General features: G+C 42.8%; 1 protein-coding gene across 13 annotated transcripts in view; it reads left to right on the top strand.

Annotated features, from left to right (window-relative positions):
- The window catches only part of csrnp3 (cysteine-serine-rich nuclear protein 3), a 207,623-nt gene that overhangs the window by 159,576 nt on the left and 32,668 nt on the right, over positions 1–15,379 (top strand). For 12 of the 13 annotated variants that reach the window (XM_073047458.1, XM_073047448.1, XM_073047449.1 and 9 more), the window contains one exon: positions 13,012–13,184. In XM_073047458.1, coding sequence (XP_072903559.1) covers positions 13,037–13,184 — 148 coding nt within the window. In that variant the 5' untranslated portion in view covers positions 13,012–13,036. Of the gene's footprint in view, positions 1–13,011; positions 13,185–13,208; positions 13,798–15,379 lie in introns of those variants that run through there. The other variant, XM_073047459.1, reaches the window with a different exon arrangement.

The following is a 15,379-nucleotide window of genomic DNA, read 5'->3' as shown; positions in this document are numbered from 1 at the left end:
CAAGGCCTTCTCATGGCACCTTCTGGCTGTCCTAATTTCATTCTTAAACTTCCTGCTAGCCTTATAATCTTCTAGATCTCTATCTTTACCTAGTTTTTTTGAACCTTTTGTAAGCTTTACTTTTCTTCTTGACTAGATTTACAACAGCCTTTGTACACCATGGTTCCTGTACCCTACCATCCTTTCCATGTCTCATTGGAATGTACCTATGCAGAACCCCACGCAAATATCCCCTGAACATCTGGCACATTTCTTCCATACATTTCTCTGAGAACATCTGTTCCTAACTTATGCTTCCAAATTCCTGCCTGATAGCCTCATATTTTCCCTTACTCCAGTTAAGCGCTTTCCTAACTTGTCTGTTCCTATGCCTCTCCAATGCTACAGTAAAGGAGATAGAATTTACCATATGAGAGATGGGTGACCTGATAGAGGTGTACAAGATGATGAGAGGCATTGATTGTCTGGATAGTCAGAGGCTTTTTTCCAGGGCTGAAATGGCTAGCACGAGAGGGCACAGTTTTAAGGTGCTTGGAAGTAGGTACAGAGGAGATATCAGGGGTAGGTTTTTTATGGAGAGAGTCGTGAGTGCATGGAATGGGCTGCCAGCAACGGTGGTGGAGGCGGATACAATAGGGACTCCTGGACAGGTATATGGAGCTCAGAAAAATAGAGGGCTATGGGGTAACCCTAGGTAATTTCTCAGGTAAGGACATGCTTGGCCCAGCTGAAGGGTCTGTATTGCGCTGTAGGTTTTCTATGTTTCTAATTATGATCACTATCTCCAAAATACTCTCCCACTGAGAAATCTGACACCTGACCAGGTTCATTTTCCAATGCCAGATCAAGTACAGCCTCTCCTCTTGCAGGCTTAGCTACATATTGTGTCGAGAAACCTTCCTGAACACACCTAACAAACTCCACCCCATCTAAACCCCTTGCTCTAGGGCAATGCCAATTGATAATTGGGAAATTAAAATCTCCCACCACAACAGCCCTGTTATTATTACACCTTTCCAGGATCTGTTTCCCTATCTGCTCCTCGATGTCCCTGTTACTAATGGGTGGGTCTCTAAGAACACCCAGTAGAGTTATTGACCCATTCCTGTTCCTAACCTCCACCCACAGAGACTCCATAGACAATCCCTCCATGACTTCCTCCTTTTCTGCAGCCGTGACACTATCTCTGATCAGCAGTGCCACGCCCCACCTCTTTTACCTCCCTCCCTGTCCTTTCTGAAACATCTAGTTCTAAGACTATCAGACATAGGAGCAGAATTAGGCCATTCAGCCCATCGAGTCTGTTCTGCCGTTCTATCATGGCTGATCCCAGATCCCACTCAACCCTGTACACATGCCTTCTCACCATATCCTTTGATGCCCTGACCAGTTGAACAATACATGGTATAATTCTGCAGCTTCTCTAAGGTATATTCAAGATTGTTGATTCTTCAGTACATTGGACAGTGTGAACAGGCAATCCTCACCCAAGCCTTAAGCAAACCCATACAATCACAATGTTTGTTCTGGCTGATGTGTCTTTAGCTCCAGCTTTTGTCTACAACAGAATCGGGTTTGATATTACCGGCTATGTCACAAAATGTAGGATGAGCTTTTAATGTAGGATACTCTGTTCTTTCGGAGGACTTTGAGGTTTGTGGTGCTTGTGGTTCTGGATTCTGGTTGCTCTGTTTTTTGTGGTTTTTGAGTGGTTTGTTTGGGGTGATCGATGGGTACTGTGTGCTTCGGCAAAGAATGGGCTCGCGGCACAGTGCTAGGCGGAACTAAACTGAACACTACTCGTCTCCTGGTTTGATATTTGGTATTCTATGTGTTGTTCACTCGTTTGTCGCCGTTTGTGCTTCTTGTTCTTTTCTCGTGCATTAGGCATTTGATGTTTTCCTGAATCAGTTCCATGGTGTTTCTTTGTTTCGTGGCTGCCTGTGGGAGGACACGTCTCAGGGTTGTATTCTATCTACATAACTTGATAATAAATGTACCTTGAATCTTTGAAAGTTTGGTGCCAGGCCACGGGCTTATGGAAAGCTGTTTCTCAAAATGATTTATTTCAGTCAAGGTTGTCAGTTGGTGCTACATGCTGCATTGTGGTCTTGTCGTGATGTGTGGAATAAAGACTGTTTCTGGTGCATCCTATTCAAAGTTTCAATAAAAGTTTGAAGTCAATTTGTTATCAAAGTAGGTGTAGCTTATACAACCTTGAGATTCATCTTCCAGTAGGCAGCCATAAGACAAGGAAACACAACAGAATTCATGAAACCCCCACACAGCCAAGACTGATAAACATCCAATGTACAAAGCAAGTACAAATCATGCAAACAATAAAAAAAAGTGAATAAATAATACACAGAACATAACCACAAAGTCCCTGACAGTGAACCCACCATCTTGGAGGTGAGTGAGGTCACTCCAGGAGCACGATGGCTGCAGGCTGAGGTGATGTCACGTGTAGGAACGTGATTGGACAGAGTCCCGAGCATGCGCAGAACTGACAGAATGATCAAGAAGCATGGCACTTTAAGACACACGTGTAGTTGTTGCTGTTGTAAATAAAAGTTCTAGTTCTATTCTTCCAGAATATGTTTTGTTACTAGAAGCCCACGGTACATATAAAAAACAGGACACAGGCCATTGCTGCAGAGTCCGTTCAGTGCCGAGGCGAGTGAAGCCAGTCCTGGTCCCGACAGCTACAGGCCAGCAATTACTCTCAAACCTGGTGATGTGAGACTCAAGACTCCTGCACCTCCCAGTCAATGGTGGCAGCAGAAAAGAGGTCAAACGCAGGCTGATGGGATGAGCTCGGGGGGGGATCTTGGCTGACATGGAGAAGTGAGCTGAACACTATATAACTCTCTGTATATTATTCACTGTGTAACTCAACAAAATTAGAAAATTTGTGATTCAAGCAAAGAATTCAATCCATTTCCCACATAGGAGATGGTTAACCAGACAAATAATGGACAGGTACCTGTTTATCTTTACTTAAGGAGGGACATGACACTCCAGGTACAACCTCACCAGGGAGCTGTATCACTTGCAGTGATGGACGGCAAAGGCAATTGGCTGAGATGATCCACTCCTTATGGATCATCCTGACCAGGAAATAGATCACCAGTCTTTGATGACTGCTCGGTTCTAATCCTGCCTCTCTCTCTCTCACAGACGTCAAAGGAGGAGTAGTCGTCCGCCACCACCAGTAGTCATCAAGAGAAATGATGGGTGTGCTATGGGTCCTGGCCTTGCCAGTGACACTGACTCTGAAAAATTAGTCAATACAAATGTAGTGTGGGCATGATATCAAATAGGAAGGAATATTGGGCATGTTGTCCATGAAGAAAATTGATGAAGCAGTTTGGCTGAGTGTGGGATGATTGTCCATGGTTGTGGAAGCTGGATAAGTTTGCCATGACAACGGAGAGCAAGAACGTTTCTCCATGGTGCAGCTGGGAAAAGGTTGTTCACAGTGACAGTGAGGAGTCGCTGAGCAGCTTGTCCACACTGAGGCTGTGTGTAGCACATTTTCGATAGTGGTAGAGGATGAAGAAGATGGTCCCTGGTGGTAGAGGCCGGATAGAATTCCCACCATAAGGGATTGGGGTGGGGGGGTGGTATCAGGCAGGTTATCCATGAGGATGCAGGGTAGCAGCTCGGTGACCTTCGTCTGGTCAGGGAAAGTGAGGAGGTGATGGATAGGAGCTATGGGCAAGTAGTCATACCAGGGCCTGGGGTGGGTAGCAGTCAGGAGAGGGAAGGGCAAGAGTCGGATACACAGACCTGTGGCTGTCCCCCTTAGCAATAAGAATTCCTGTTTGAGTACTGTTTGGGGGGGGGGGGGCGCAGCCTGCCTGGGGGAAGCACAGTGGCTGCGTCTCTGGCACAGAGTCTGGCCCTGTGGCTCAGAAGGGTAGGGAAGGGAAGAGGATGGCAACAGTGATAGGGGACTCTATAGTTAGGGGGTTAGATAGGCGATTCTGTGGACTCAGGAAAGAAACAGGGATGGTCGTTTACCTCCCAAGTACCAAGGTCCGGGATGTTTCTGATTGCGTCCACAATATCCAGAATTAGAAAGGTGAACAGCCGGAGGTCGTGGTACATATTGGTACCAAAGACATGGGTAGGAAAAGGGAGGAGGTCCTGAAAACAGACTACAGGGAGTTAGGAAAGAAGTTGAGAAGCAGGACCTCAAGGGTAGTAATCTCGGGATTACTGCTTGTGCCACTTCACAGTGAGTGTAGGAATCGAGTGAGATAGAGGATAAATGTGTTGCTGACGGATTGGAGCAGGGGGCAGGGATTCAGATTTCTGGATCTTTGGGACTATTTTTGGGGCAGGTGTGACTTGTACAAAAAGGACGGGTTGCACTTGAATCCAAGGGGGTCCAATATCCTGGCGGGGAGGTTTGCTAAGGCTATTGGGGAGAGTTTAAACTATAATTGCTGGGGGTTGGGAACTGGACTGAAGAGAAGGAGGAAGAGGCAGTTAGCTCACAAATAGAGAAAGCTTGGAGACAGTGTGAGAGGGAGGACAGGCAGGTGATAGAGAAGGGACACGCTCAGACCAATGATTTGAGGTATGTCGATTTTAATGCAAGGAGTATCATGAACAAAGTGGATGAGCTTTGAGCGTGGATTTCTACTTGGAGCTATGATGTTGTGACCATTACAGAGACTTGGATGGCTCAGGGGCAGAAATGGTTACTTCAAGTGCCAGGCTTTAGATATTTCAGAAAGGACAGGGAGGGAGTCAAAAGAGGTGGGGATGTGGCACTGCTGATAAGAGATAGCGTTGCAGCTGCAGAAAAGGAGGAAGTCATGGAGGGATTGTCTACTGAGTCTCTGTGGGTGGAGGTTAGAAACAGGAAGAGGTCAATAACTCTACTGGGTGCTTTTTATAGACCACCCAGTAGTAACAGGGATATCAAGGAAAAGATAGGGAGATAGATTCTGGAAAAGTGGAAAAGTGTGTATGAAATCGGAAGAGACAGCAAAGGTACTTAATAAATACTTTGCTTCAATATTCACTACGGAAAAGGATCGTGACAATTATAGAGGATGTGCTGGAACTTTTGGAAAGCATCAAGTCGGATAAGTCACTAGGACCGGACGAGACATACCCTAGGCTACTATGAGAGGCGAGGAAGGAGACTGCTGAGCTTCTGCTGATGATCTTTGCATCATCAATGAGGATTGGAGGGTTATAGCTGTTGGGAGTAGAGAATGCCCAGGAAATTACAGACCAGTGAGTCTTACTTCAATAAGTTGATGGAGATTATCCTGAGAGGCAGGATTTATGAACATTTGGAGAGGCATAAAATGATTAGGAACTGTTGGCATGGCTTTGTCAAAGGCAGGTCATGTCTTACGAACCTGATTGAATTTTTTGAGGATGTGACTAAATACATTGTTGAAGGTAGAGCTGTAGATGCAGAGTATATGGATTTTAGCAAGGTTTTTGATAAGGTTCCCCATGCGAGGCTTATGGAGAACATAAGGAGGAGTGAGGGTCCAAGGGGACCTTGCTTTGTGGATCCAGAATTAGCTTGCCCTCAGAAAACAAGGAGTGGTTATAGACAGATCATATTCTGCATGGAGGTCGGTGACCAGCGGAGTGCCTCAGGGATCTGTTCTGGAACCCATTCCCTTTATGATTTTTATAAATGACCTGGATGAGGAAGTGCAGGGATGGGTTAGTAAATTGCTGATGACCCTAAGGGTGGGGGTGTTGTGGATAGTGTGGAGGGCTGTCAGAGGTTACAGCAGGACATTGATAGGATGCAAATCTGGGCTGAGAAGTGGCAGATAGAGTTCATTCCAGATAAGTGTGAGGTGGTTCATTTTGGTCAAATATGATGGCAGAATATAGTATTAATGGTAAAACTCTTGGCAGTGTGGAGGATCAGAGGAATATTGGAATCCGTAGCTAAGAAGGCATACGATGTATTGGCCTTCATCAACAGTGGGATAGAGTTCAAGAGCTGAGAGGTAATGTTGCAGCTATATAGGACCCTGGTCAGATCCCACTTGGAGTACTGTGCTTGGTTCTGGTCGCCTCACTACAGGAAGGATGTGGAAACCATAGAAAGGGTGCAGAGGAGATTTACAAGGATGTTGGCAGGATTGGGGAGCATACCTTATGAGAATAGGTTGAGTGAACTCGGCCTTTTCTCCTTGGAGCGACGGAGGATGAGAGGTGACCTGATAGAGGTGTATAAGATGATGAGAGGCATTGATCATGTGGAAAGTCAGAGGCTTTTTCCCAGGGCTGAAATGGCTAACACGAGAGGACACAGTTTTGAGGTGCTTGGAAATAGGTACAGAGGAGATGTCAGGGGTAAATTTTTCACAGAGAGTGGATGGATTGGGCTGCCGGTGACAGTGGTGGAGGCAGATACAATAGGGTCTTTTAAGAGAGTCTTGGATAGGTACATGGGCTAAGGGTAACTCTAGGTAATTTCTAAAGTAAGTACTTGTTTGGCACAGCATCGTGGGCTGAAGGGCCTGTATTGTTCTGTAGATTTTCTGCGTTTCTATCTTCCATAGTGACAGTGTGCAGGAAAGTGGATTTGCAGAAAAGAGAAGTTCAAAGAATCCATGAAGGGCTGTGGTCGAGGTCTGCAGAAGCCTCTCACTGGTACTGCATCTTTAATTGCTGGATTCCTAACCTCTGGGCGACCCACACGACAGAGAGAAGTGTTAAGTTACTCTTCCAGTTGTGTTAATGATATATCCAGACCTATGGTGGATATGCTGTGAACAATGGACAATCTGATATCTACTCACAAGAAAGGGTCAGCTAAACATGATTGAAAGTTTAGGGTCACTTTCCATTCAAGGATTAAACTTACACCATTGCCGGAAGCTTTTCCACCCAGAAATATTAAGTAATTATTGATTGACTAAGGATGGTTGAAAAAAAACTAGGGTAAAATAACACTGAACAGTGTTTTTCAAAACTATTGCTTCCTCAGAATTGTTTTGTTTATGATAGACTGCTTGATACTGAACACAAATATAAACTCAGACTACTTGTATCACATAGGAATTTGGAGAAATAATAAATTATCTTTTATTGAATATAATGCATTTAATTACATAATGGTGTTGATGTTTTGCAATAGTTCAACTGAGCTAAAATGTTTTGTTGATGATTTTCATTTGTACTCAGTGTCTGAGGTTTGTCAATTAAGTGTCCAACAATAATTATCCAAGATTGATGGATTCCTGTTTTATCCATGACTGGTGAAACCTTTGCCAACACTCAACACCAACAGCACCAAGATTTGCAGGGAAGAAGTCTAAATGAGAATGCAGAAAATGAATTTTTTGTAACATGTTACACTTCATGGTTTTGTATGCTTGAAGCATGTTGTTAACCAGATGCATGTAGTTTGGTGCTCTGTAGTTGCCAAGAAAAATTTCAGCAATGTCCTTGAATGCCTTCTATGTGACTTTCTCCAATCCCACTAGAAGTTCCTCGAATTGCCTGTCATTGATGACCTGTTTGATTTGTGGACCACCGAAAAATTCTTTCCTTAATCTTGGCATAATTTATTCTGGGAAACGTCTGTCTCAAATATAGAAATCCTTCACAGAAATGTATAGCCTTTCTAAAATCTGTCCTGCCATGTAGCATCCACCCTGCCTAACCATGCCCAGGAACGCTTGGACAAGATAGAAAACTTTTCAGCTTATATTGTGGGCAACATTTGAATTGACCTGAATGATGAATTGAAATATCAAAGACAGGCAATTTTTTTAAGAAATGAGGTGTGTTTGGAAAATCTCATTCCAACTTTCATGACTAGCAGCCCAAATTCCATGAGACACACCCAAAAGTATTCAGGAAGCAAAACCTTTGTTGTCCAGTGTAATTGTTTCATACATTGCAAGTTGGTGTGGCCAAATGATATATCACAGATATATTACTCACTTCTCCTCAGGCACTCCTCACAGTCCAGGAACTATGTCTGTGTCAGAAATTTTATTTCAGAATCGGAATCAGGTTTTAATATCACTGGCATGTACTGTGAAGTCTGTTGTCTCGTGGCCAAAGTACATTGCAATATATAATTATAAAAATGAATATACATTAGAATAAGAAATGTATACAGTCGATTCTGGTTAATTGGGCCATCTGTTTATTTGGAACAGCTGTTAAATAAGCAAAAAAAAGGGATTGCCTTTGTATATTTAGGGCACTATGCTACTTAATAGGGGCAGGAAACTGTTGCTGAATAGTTTCTAGCTGGCAGCAGTCATGTCCACTCTGTGTGGCTGTTAGACACTACACAGTGCTTAGAGAGAACAGTTTTTAAATAGCTGCAGTTGCGTGTGTTTGTGTTCAAAAAGCAGTGATTTTCATCGTTGATAGTTGGTGAGAAATAAGCATTAAGACAATTCAGAACTGCTTTGCTCAGTGTGATTTCAAGCCTTCAAACTTGAGATGCCAGAAACAAACAGGGGTGAAAATTAAACAATTTCACTACTTCAGCAAGTTAGGAACTACGAAGAATTTGAAGGTAACAACAACCATCTGGAATTTTACAATGAAAATGAAGCTTAAGAGATACAATTCTTGAAAGTGTTGTGTATTTAATATTTAAGGTAATATTGTAAATATAAAGTTTGATTAAATATTCTTTGTTTATATAATTCATTATGGGCTATGTGTAAGAAGTATGCGAATGGCATACGTCATAGTGGCACCATGTCATGTGCACACCTCACTAAAGTAAAACAAAGTAGACATGTTTTCCTGGGTTCCCATGATTTTGTTTCTATTAATTTCTGGAGTTACAAAACATAAAGCATTGAATGAAGGCAGTCCATTTCCTGCACTAGAAGTCTGCACTGACTTTGTTCATTTAGAGTCTAGCAAAAGAGCATGGCAGCATACATTGGATGAATTCTTCCATCATTAATTATTGGTAACTAATACACAGTTTTATAGTACTGTAGTAGTATTGGTATTGTTCTAGTTGGTTCTGTATTTTATTTAAATACATGATTTATTTTTCAGTTAAATGGTATTTTGTCTTTTTTATATCTTAATCATGAAACTTCAGCTAATTGGGGCAGCCGCTCAATTAGGCCAAAATATACTGGCCCCGATGTGTCTCATTTAATTGGAATCCACTGTGTGTTCATTGTCAGCTGATGGCAGAGTGAAAGAAGCTGTTCCTGAAACATTGCTCCTGAACCTCCTCACTGATAGTATCAATGAGAAGAGGGCATGTCCCAGGTGATGGGGATCCTTAATAATGGATGCCACCTTTTTGAGGCATCACCTTTTGAAGGTATCCGAGGCTTGTGTTCACGATGGAGCTGGGCAAGTTTACAAATTTCTCCAGCTTTTTCTATTCCTGTGCAGTGGCCTCTCCGTACTAGAATGCTCTCCACGGTACATCTTTAGAAAGGCATGAGGGTCTTTAGTGATGTACCAAGTCTCCTCAAGCTCCTAATGAAATCTAGCCACTGTCATGTCTTCTTTGTAATTGCATCAATATGTTGAGCCCAAAATAGATCTTTAAAGATGTTGACACCCAGCAACTTGAAATTGCTCACCCTTTCTACTCCTGATCCCTCAATGAGAACTGATGTGTGTTTCCTTAACTTCCCCTTCTTGAAGTCCACAATCCATTCCTTGCTTTTACTGACATTGAATGCAAGGTTGCTATTTCAACACCACTCAACCAGCTGATCTGTCTCACTCCTGTACATCTCAACACCATCTGAAATTCTGCCAACTGCAGTTATGCCACTGGCAAATTTATAGATGGCATTTGAGCCATGCTTAACCACACAGTTGCCGGTATAAAAAGTGTCATTGGGCTAAGCATACATCCTTGAGTTGTGCCAGTGTTGATTGACAGTGAGGAGGAGATATTGTGGTCTCCTGTTGAGGAAGTCAAGAATCCATTTGTACAGTGAGGTACAGAGACACAGGTTTTGAAGCTTGTTGATTGGAACTGAGGGTATGATTGTGTTGAACACTGAGCTGTAATCAATAATCAGCAGCCTAATATATTGTTGGTGTTGCTATTGTCCAAGTAATCCAAGGCTACGTGGAAAGTTAGTGAGATTTAATCTGCTGTAGACGTCCTGTGGTGATAGGCAAATTGCAGAGAGTCCAGGTGGTTGCTTAGGCAGGAGTTATTTCTGGCCTTGGCCAGTCTCTCAAAACAGTTCGTCACAGTAGAAGACTGGGTGATTGACATTGAGGCAGTTCACCCTGCTCTTCTTGGGCACTGGTGTAATTGTTGCCCTTTTTAAGCTGGTGGAATCCACCGACTGCAACAGTGAGAGATTGAAAGTGTACCTGAACACACCCACCAGTTTGGTTGCAGATTTTCAGTTCCCCACCAGGTACACAGTTAAGGTCATCTTTCGGGTCATTTAATCTCATTGTTGAAGAAATTGGTAAAGAATTGAAAAAATAATAAGGGTGAAAAATATCCATGCAGGGATTGATGTGCATTGTTAGAAAGCAAAGCCATCAATTGTATAAATGTGACAAGTTCAGTTACTATTTTTGCACTCAAATCCTTAAGTTCTAAGACCTTAGCTCAAATACATTTGTATATTAATTCAGATCCATTTAATAGAGCCAGTATTATTAACAATTACCATTTCAGAAATTCATTTAATATGTCAATATATTTATGTTTCTTCATAAAATGTTGATTTTTTTTTTAGATTTAATAGAGGAGCTCTGCAGTCAGGCATATCTCTGGAGGAAAATAAACAGAGAATGTTTCTGCTGTGAACAGTTTATTTCCATCTGGAGACACTGCCTGACCTGCTGAGTTCCTCCAGCATTTTGTGTACGTTGCTTTCCCATTGTCGTGGAAGTTTATCATGAATTAGCTGAAATAATCAAGTTACTATCCACGTACTACAATAGGTTGTTAAATATAAGTTTTGGTCTTTGGAAGTTATTTGCTAAATTTGCTGGATTTCCATAAAATTCCAAAGGTGCCACATCTGGATTTGTCTGTTTGCAAACAATTAAAAATATTGGGGGGGGGGGGTTAAATTAAGTATTTTATCCACATATTCTGTTCCAATAAAGTTCAGCTAAGTTTAATAAAGTGTGCACTGCCCACCTGCTTCAAATTATCCACCACAGCTCTACACACTGTCCTTAAACATCTGGAGAAGAAGGATGTTTGTGTGAGAATGCTGTTCTTGGACTACAGTTCAGCATTCAACACCATAATTCCCTCCAGGCTCAACAAGAAAATCAGAGACCTCGGCCTTGACCCTGCCTTGTGCAGCTGGATCCTGGACTTCCTGTCAGATCACCGACAGGTGGTAAGAGTGGGCTCCCTCACCTCCACCCCTCTGACTCTCAATATAGGAGCCCCTCAGGGCTGTGTACTAAGTCTCCTCCTTTACTCCCTGTATAATCGTGATTGTATCGCCACCCACAGCTCTAGTCTGCTAATTAAATTTGCTGATGACACTACATTGATTGGCCTAATCTCAAACAATAACAAGGTGGCCTACAGGGAAGAAGTCATCTCTCTGACACAGTGGTGTCAAGAAAACAACCTCTCCCTCAATGTCGCAAAAACAAAGGAGCTGGTTGTGGATTACAGGAGGAACGGAGATGGGCTAACCCCTGTTGACATGAATGGATCTAGGGTTCAGAGGGTAAACGGCTTTAAGTTTCTCAGCATCCACATCACCGAGGACCTCACGTGGTCTGTACACACTAGCTCTGTGGTGAAAAAGGCACAACTATGCCTCTTTCACCTCAGACGTTGAGGAAGTTTGGTATGGGCCCCCAAATCCTAAGAACTTTCTACAGGGGCACAATTGAGAGCATCCTGACTGGCTGCATCACTGCCTGGTATGGGAACTGTACCTCCCTCAATTGCAGGATTCTGCAGAGAGTGGTGCGGACAGCCCAGCGCATCTGTAGTTGTGAACTTCCCATGATTCAGGACATTTACAAAGACAGATGTGTAATAGGGGCCCATAGGATCATTAGGGACCCAAGTCATCCCAACTACAATCTATTCCAGCTACTACCATCTGGGAAATAGTACCACAGCATAAAAGCCAGAACCAACAGGATCTGGGACAGCTTCTTCTACCAGGCCGTCAGACAGATAAACTCATGCTGATTTGAGTGTATTTCCATGTTACATTGACTGTTCTGTTTATTATAAATTACTATGATTACACATTGCACATTTAGACGGAGATGTAATGTAAAGATTTTTACTTCTCATGTATGTGAAGGATGCAAGAAATAAAGTCAATTCAACTCGGATGAATTTTCATTTTATTTTGCAACTGAGAAGCACATCAGCATTTTAACCATCTTACTCGGGCGTGGAAAGGCTTTTCATTCAATAGTAAGTTATAATCAAGTGATGAGCCTCAGGAATATTTATATTTATTTTGCAAAACAAGATACCATTTGCAGTGCCCAATTTGAATATTATAAATGTTCACAATATTCACTTATTGACCAAATGTGGGATCAAATTAAACATGAACAATTAACATTTTCAGGAATTGCAAACACTGATTTTTCTTTCATGAATTATTGCATTTTTAAACCCCCTAAAAGTGCAGAGGAGAAAAAAACACCAATTTTAAAGAGATGTTATTTTCCTCACAGGGAATCAAGTGTGTGTGCAGCTTGTACAATTCTACTACTGATCTGCATACTAAACTGTTACAGATCTTACTGATTGTGGAAACTAGGGTCAGAGTTAACAGAGAAAACGAAGTGCTACCTCACACTCCCATTTGTGTGTCTCATCTATCTGCGTTAAAAATAGAGAGCACTGAAGCAAATCTATTACTTGATTACAGTCTTGGCTTAGTTATTAATAGATTACCGCAGTATTAATTGTTTTTATTGCAGTAGATAGCAGTTCACATATTGCAGTTGTGATCTGTGATGGGCTGTGATTATTTTTTTTCTTGTTGAATTCAAAATGAAACGTTATTCAACCCATTGTACCTTTTGTTGCAGTTGCTGTAAATAATTTTGAAGCACCATGAGCGGAATTTTGAAGCGAAAGTTTGAAGACGTTGAAGGAACCTCGCCATGTTTCTCTGTGAGGGAGTCAGACGACGAAGTCTCTGGGAGTGAGAGTGCTGAGAGTGGTGACAGCGTCAACCCATCCACTTCTAGCCATTTCACTCGTAAGTGTATCTTAAGATGTTCTATTTCAGAACCGCCAGTGTCCTTTGCATCCCCTTACTTTACTACCCATTACACCGTTGGCGTTTGGGGCAGCGATGAGGGCCTTCCATCTCTGCCCAAACTGTAGCACACAGACGTAGACGGGTTCTTCATTGCACTTTCCACAGTCAGCATTGTTAGAACTGAGTTTCAGCCCCCAACCTGGAGGAGCAGTGCACCATCCTTAGTCTGGCCTCTACCTTTTGAACTGTTCCACATGGGGTGACCCTGCCAAAACACAATGCCCCGATTTCAGCCAACGTAGCTCTCCAGGTCACTGAGGCAACACAAGCCTCCAAACCCTATGACAAGGATCTGCTCCTCCTGGAGGTTTGCATCCCTTGAGCTAATTATTAATATTCCAGAATGTGCAGTCAGTGATGATCAAGCAGCATTTGCGGTCCGTTTGACTTTGAGTGCTTCATCAGACTGACTGAGAGGATTTGCACTGGAAAGCGCTTATTATATGTTTGAAACACCATGATGTACTTCATGAGGAATCCAGAACCTGTATGAAAAAGGCAAGCTTCACAGAAAAGGAAAGGATTCTAATTGAGCCATGCTGAGCGTAAGGTAGGAAGTACCAGTTAAAATATTTCATTATTTATTTATTTGTTGAGCTGCAGTGCAGAATAAGGTATTCTGGCTCTTTGAGTCAGACCGCCCAGCATTCCTCGATTCAGTGCTAGCCTAAACACATGAGAATTTACAATAACCTCTCCTATCAGGTTCCTTCTTCTCCAGCCCTTAACCTTTCCCACTCAACTGGCTTCACCTCTCACCTTCCAGCTAGCCTCCTTCCCCTCCTCCCACATTTTTATTCTGGCATCTTCCCCCTTCCTTCTCAGTCCTAAAGAAGGAACTTGGCCTGAAATGTTGACTGTTTATTCATTTCCAAGGATGCTGCCTGACCTGCCGAGTTCCTCCAGCATTTTGTGTAAACACGAGGAAATCTGCAGATGCTGGAAATTCAAACAACAACACACACAAAGTGCTGGTGGAACACAGCAGGCCAGGCAGCATCTATAGGGAGAAGCGCTCTCGATGTTTCGGGCCGAGACCCTTCGTCAGGACTTCGTGAGCATTTTGTGTACGTTGTGTCTTCGAATCTCCTGAGTCCTGTGACACCAGATGAGGGATGGCAAAGCCAACGAAATCGCTTGCTCATTTATGGATCCCAAATCCCTTTGGCACACACCACCCCTCGCTGACTTCATGTGAAATCACAACATTAGTTTCCACGGACAGGCTGACAGGTCTCAGCTCCAGCTCATCACCACGGTTCATTATCTCGTGACTGTACAACTGCTTATCTCTCATCCTGTGATAGGTGAGCAGAGGTTTTCATATGGGAATATTGAAGTTATTATAATTTGTTTCCACCTTAATCCCATTTATAACTCCATTTTTTCATCTCACCTGCCTGTCTTTAGGGTTAGTGGGTGCCCACGTGGGTAGATGATTGGGACAAAGGATATGCCCTGGATGCCTTCTTCCACTGGTACATTGTAGCATCAGCTTTATGAAATGAGTGGTGCTCTTACCCATCGATCACTCACAGAAAACGCAATCTCACTGTTTGGGAACTGATACTTCAATTACACTCCTCGCTGGTAATCATATTTCTTATAAAACTGGGGTGGCACAGTAGCATAGTGCTTAGCACAATGCCTTACAATACAGGCAACGCAGGTTCAATTCGCACTCTGCCTGTACGGAGTTTGTACGTTCTGCCTGTGGCCGTGTGGGTTTCCTCCGGGTGCTCCGGTTTCCTCCCAACATTCCAAAGATGTACTGGTTGGTAGGTGAATTGGTCGTTGCAAATTGTCCCCGTGATTAGGGTAAGATTAAATCAGGGGTTGCTGGTTTGTGAGGCTCGAAGGGTCACTAAGGCCGACTCCGCACTGTATCTCAATAAATAAACCAGCTGGTGGGTTGCCCTTTTTGTGTGACTTTGCTTTTTGTGCAGTTTCTGTAAGACGTGTGGGCAATAAGGATGCCTGTAACTTGTGCAGATGTCAGATTACATTTTGTACACATTAGAAAATGGTTCTTATGTGACACTGATTAATCCTTGTGCAACATACAGTAGTTTGCAAAAGCTTTAGACACATGTTTAAAAAATTCCGAAAAGTGACGACGCTTTCAAAAATAG

This window comes from Hemitrygon akajei, chromosome 5, assembly GCF_048418815.1.
Source record: "Hemitrygon akajei chromosome 5, sHemAka1.3, whole genome shotgun sequence".
In the NCBI taxonomy this organism is placed as follows: domain Eukaryota; kingdom Metazoa; phylum Chordata; class Chondrichthyes; order Myliobatiformes; family Dasyatidae; genus Hemitrygon; species Hemitrygon akajei.
This window is presented reverse-complemented; position numbering and strand designations above follow the sequence as displayed.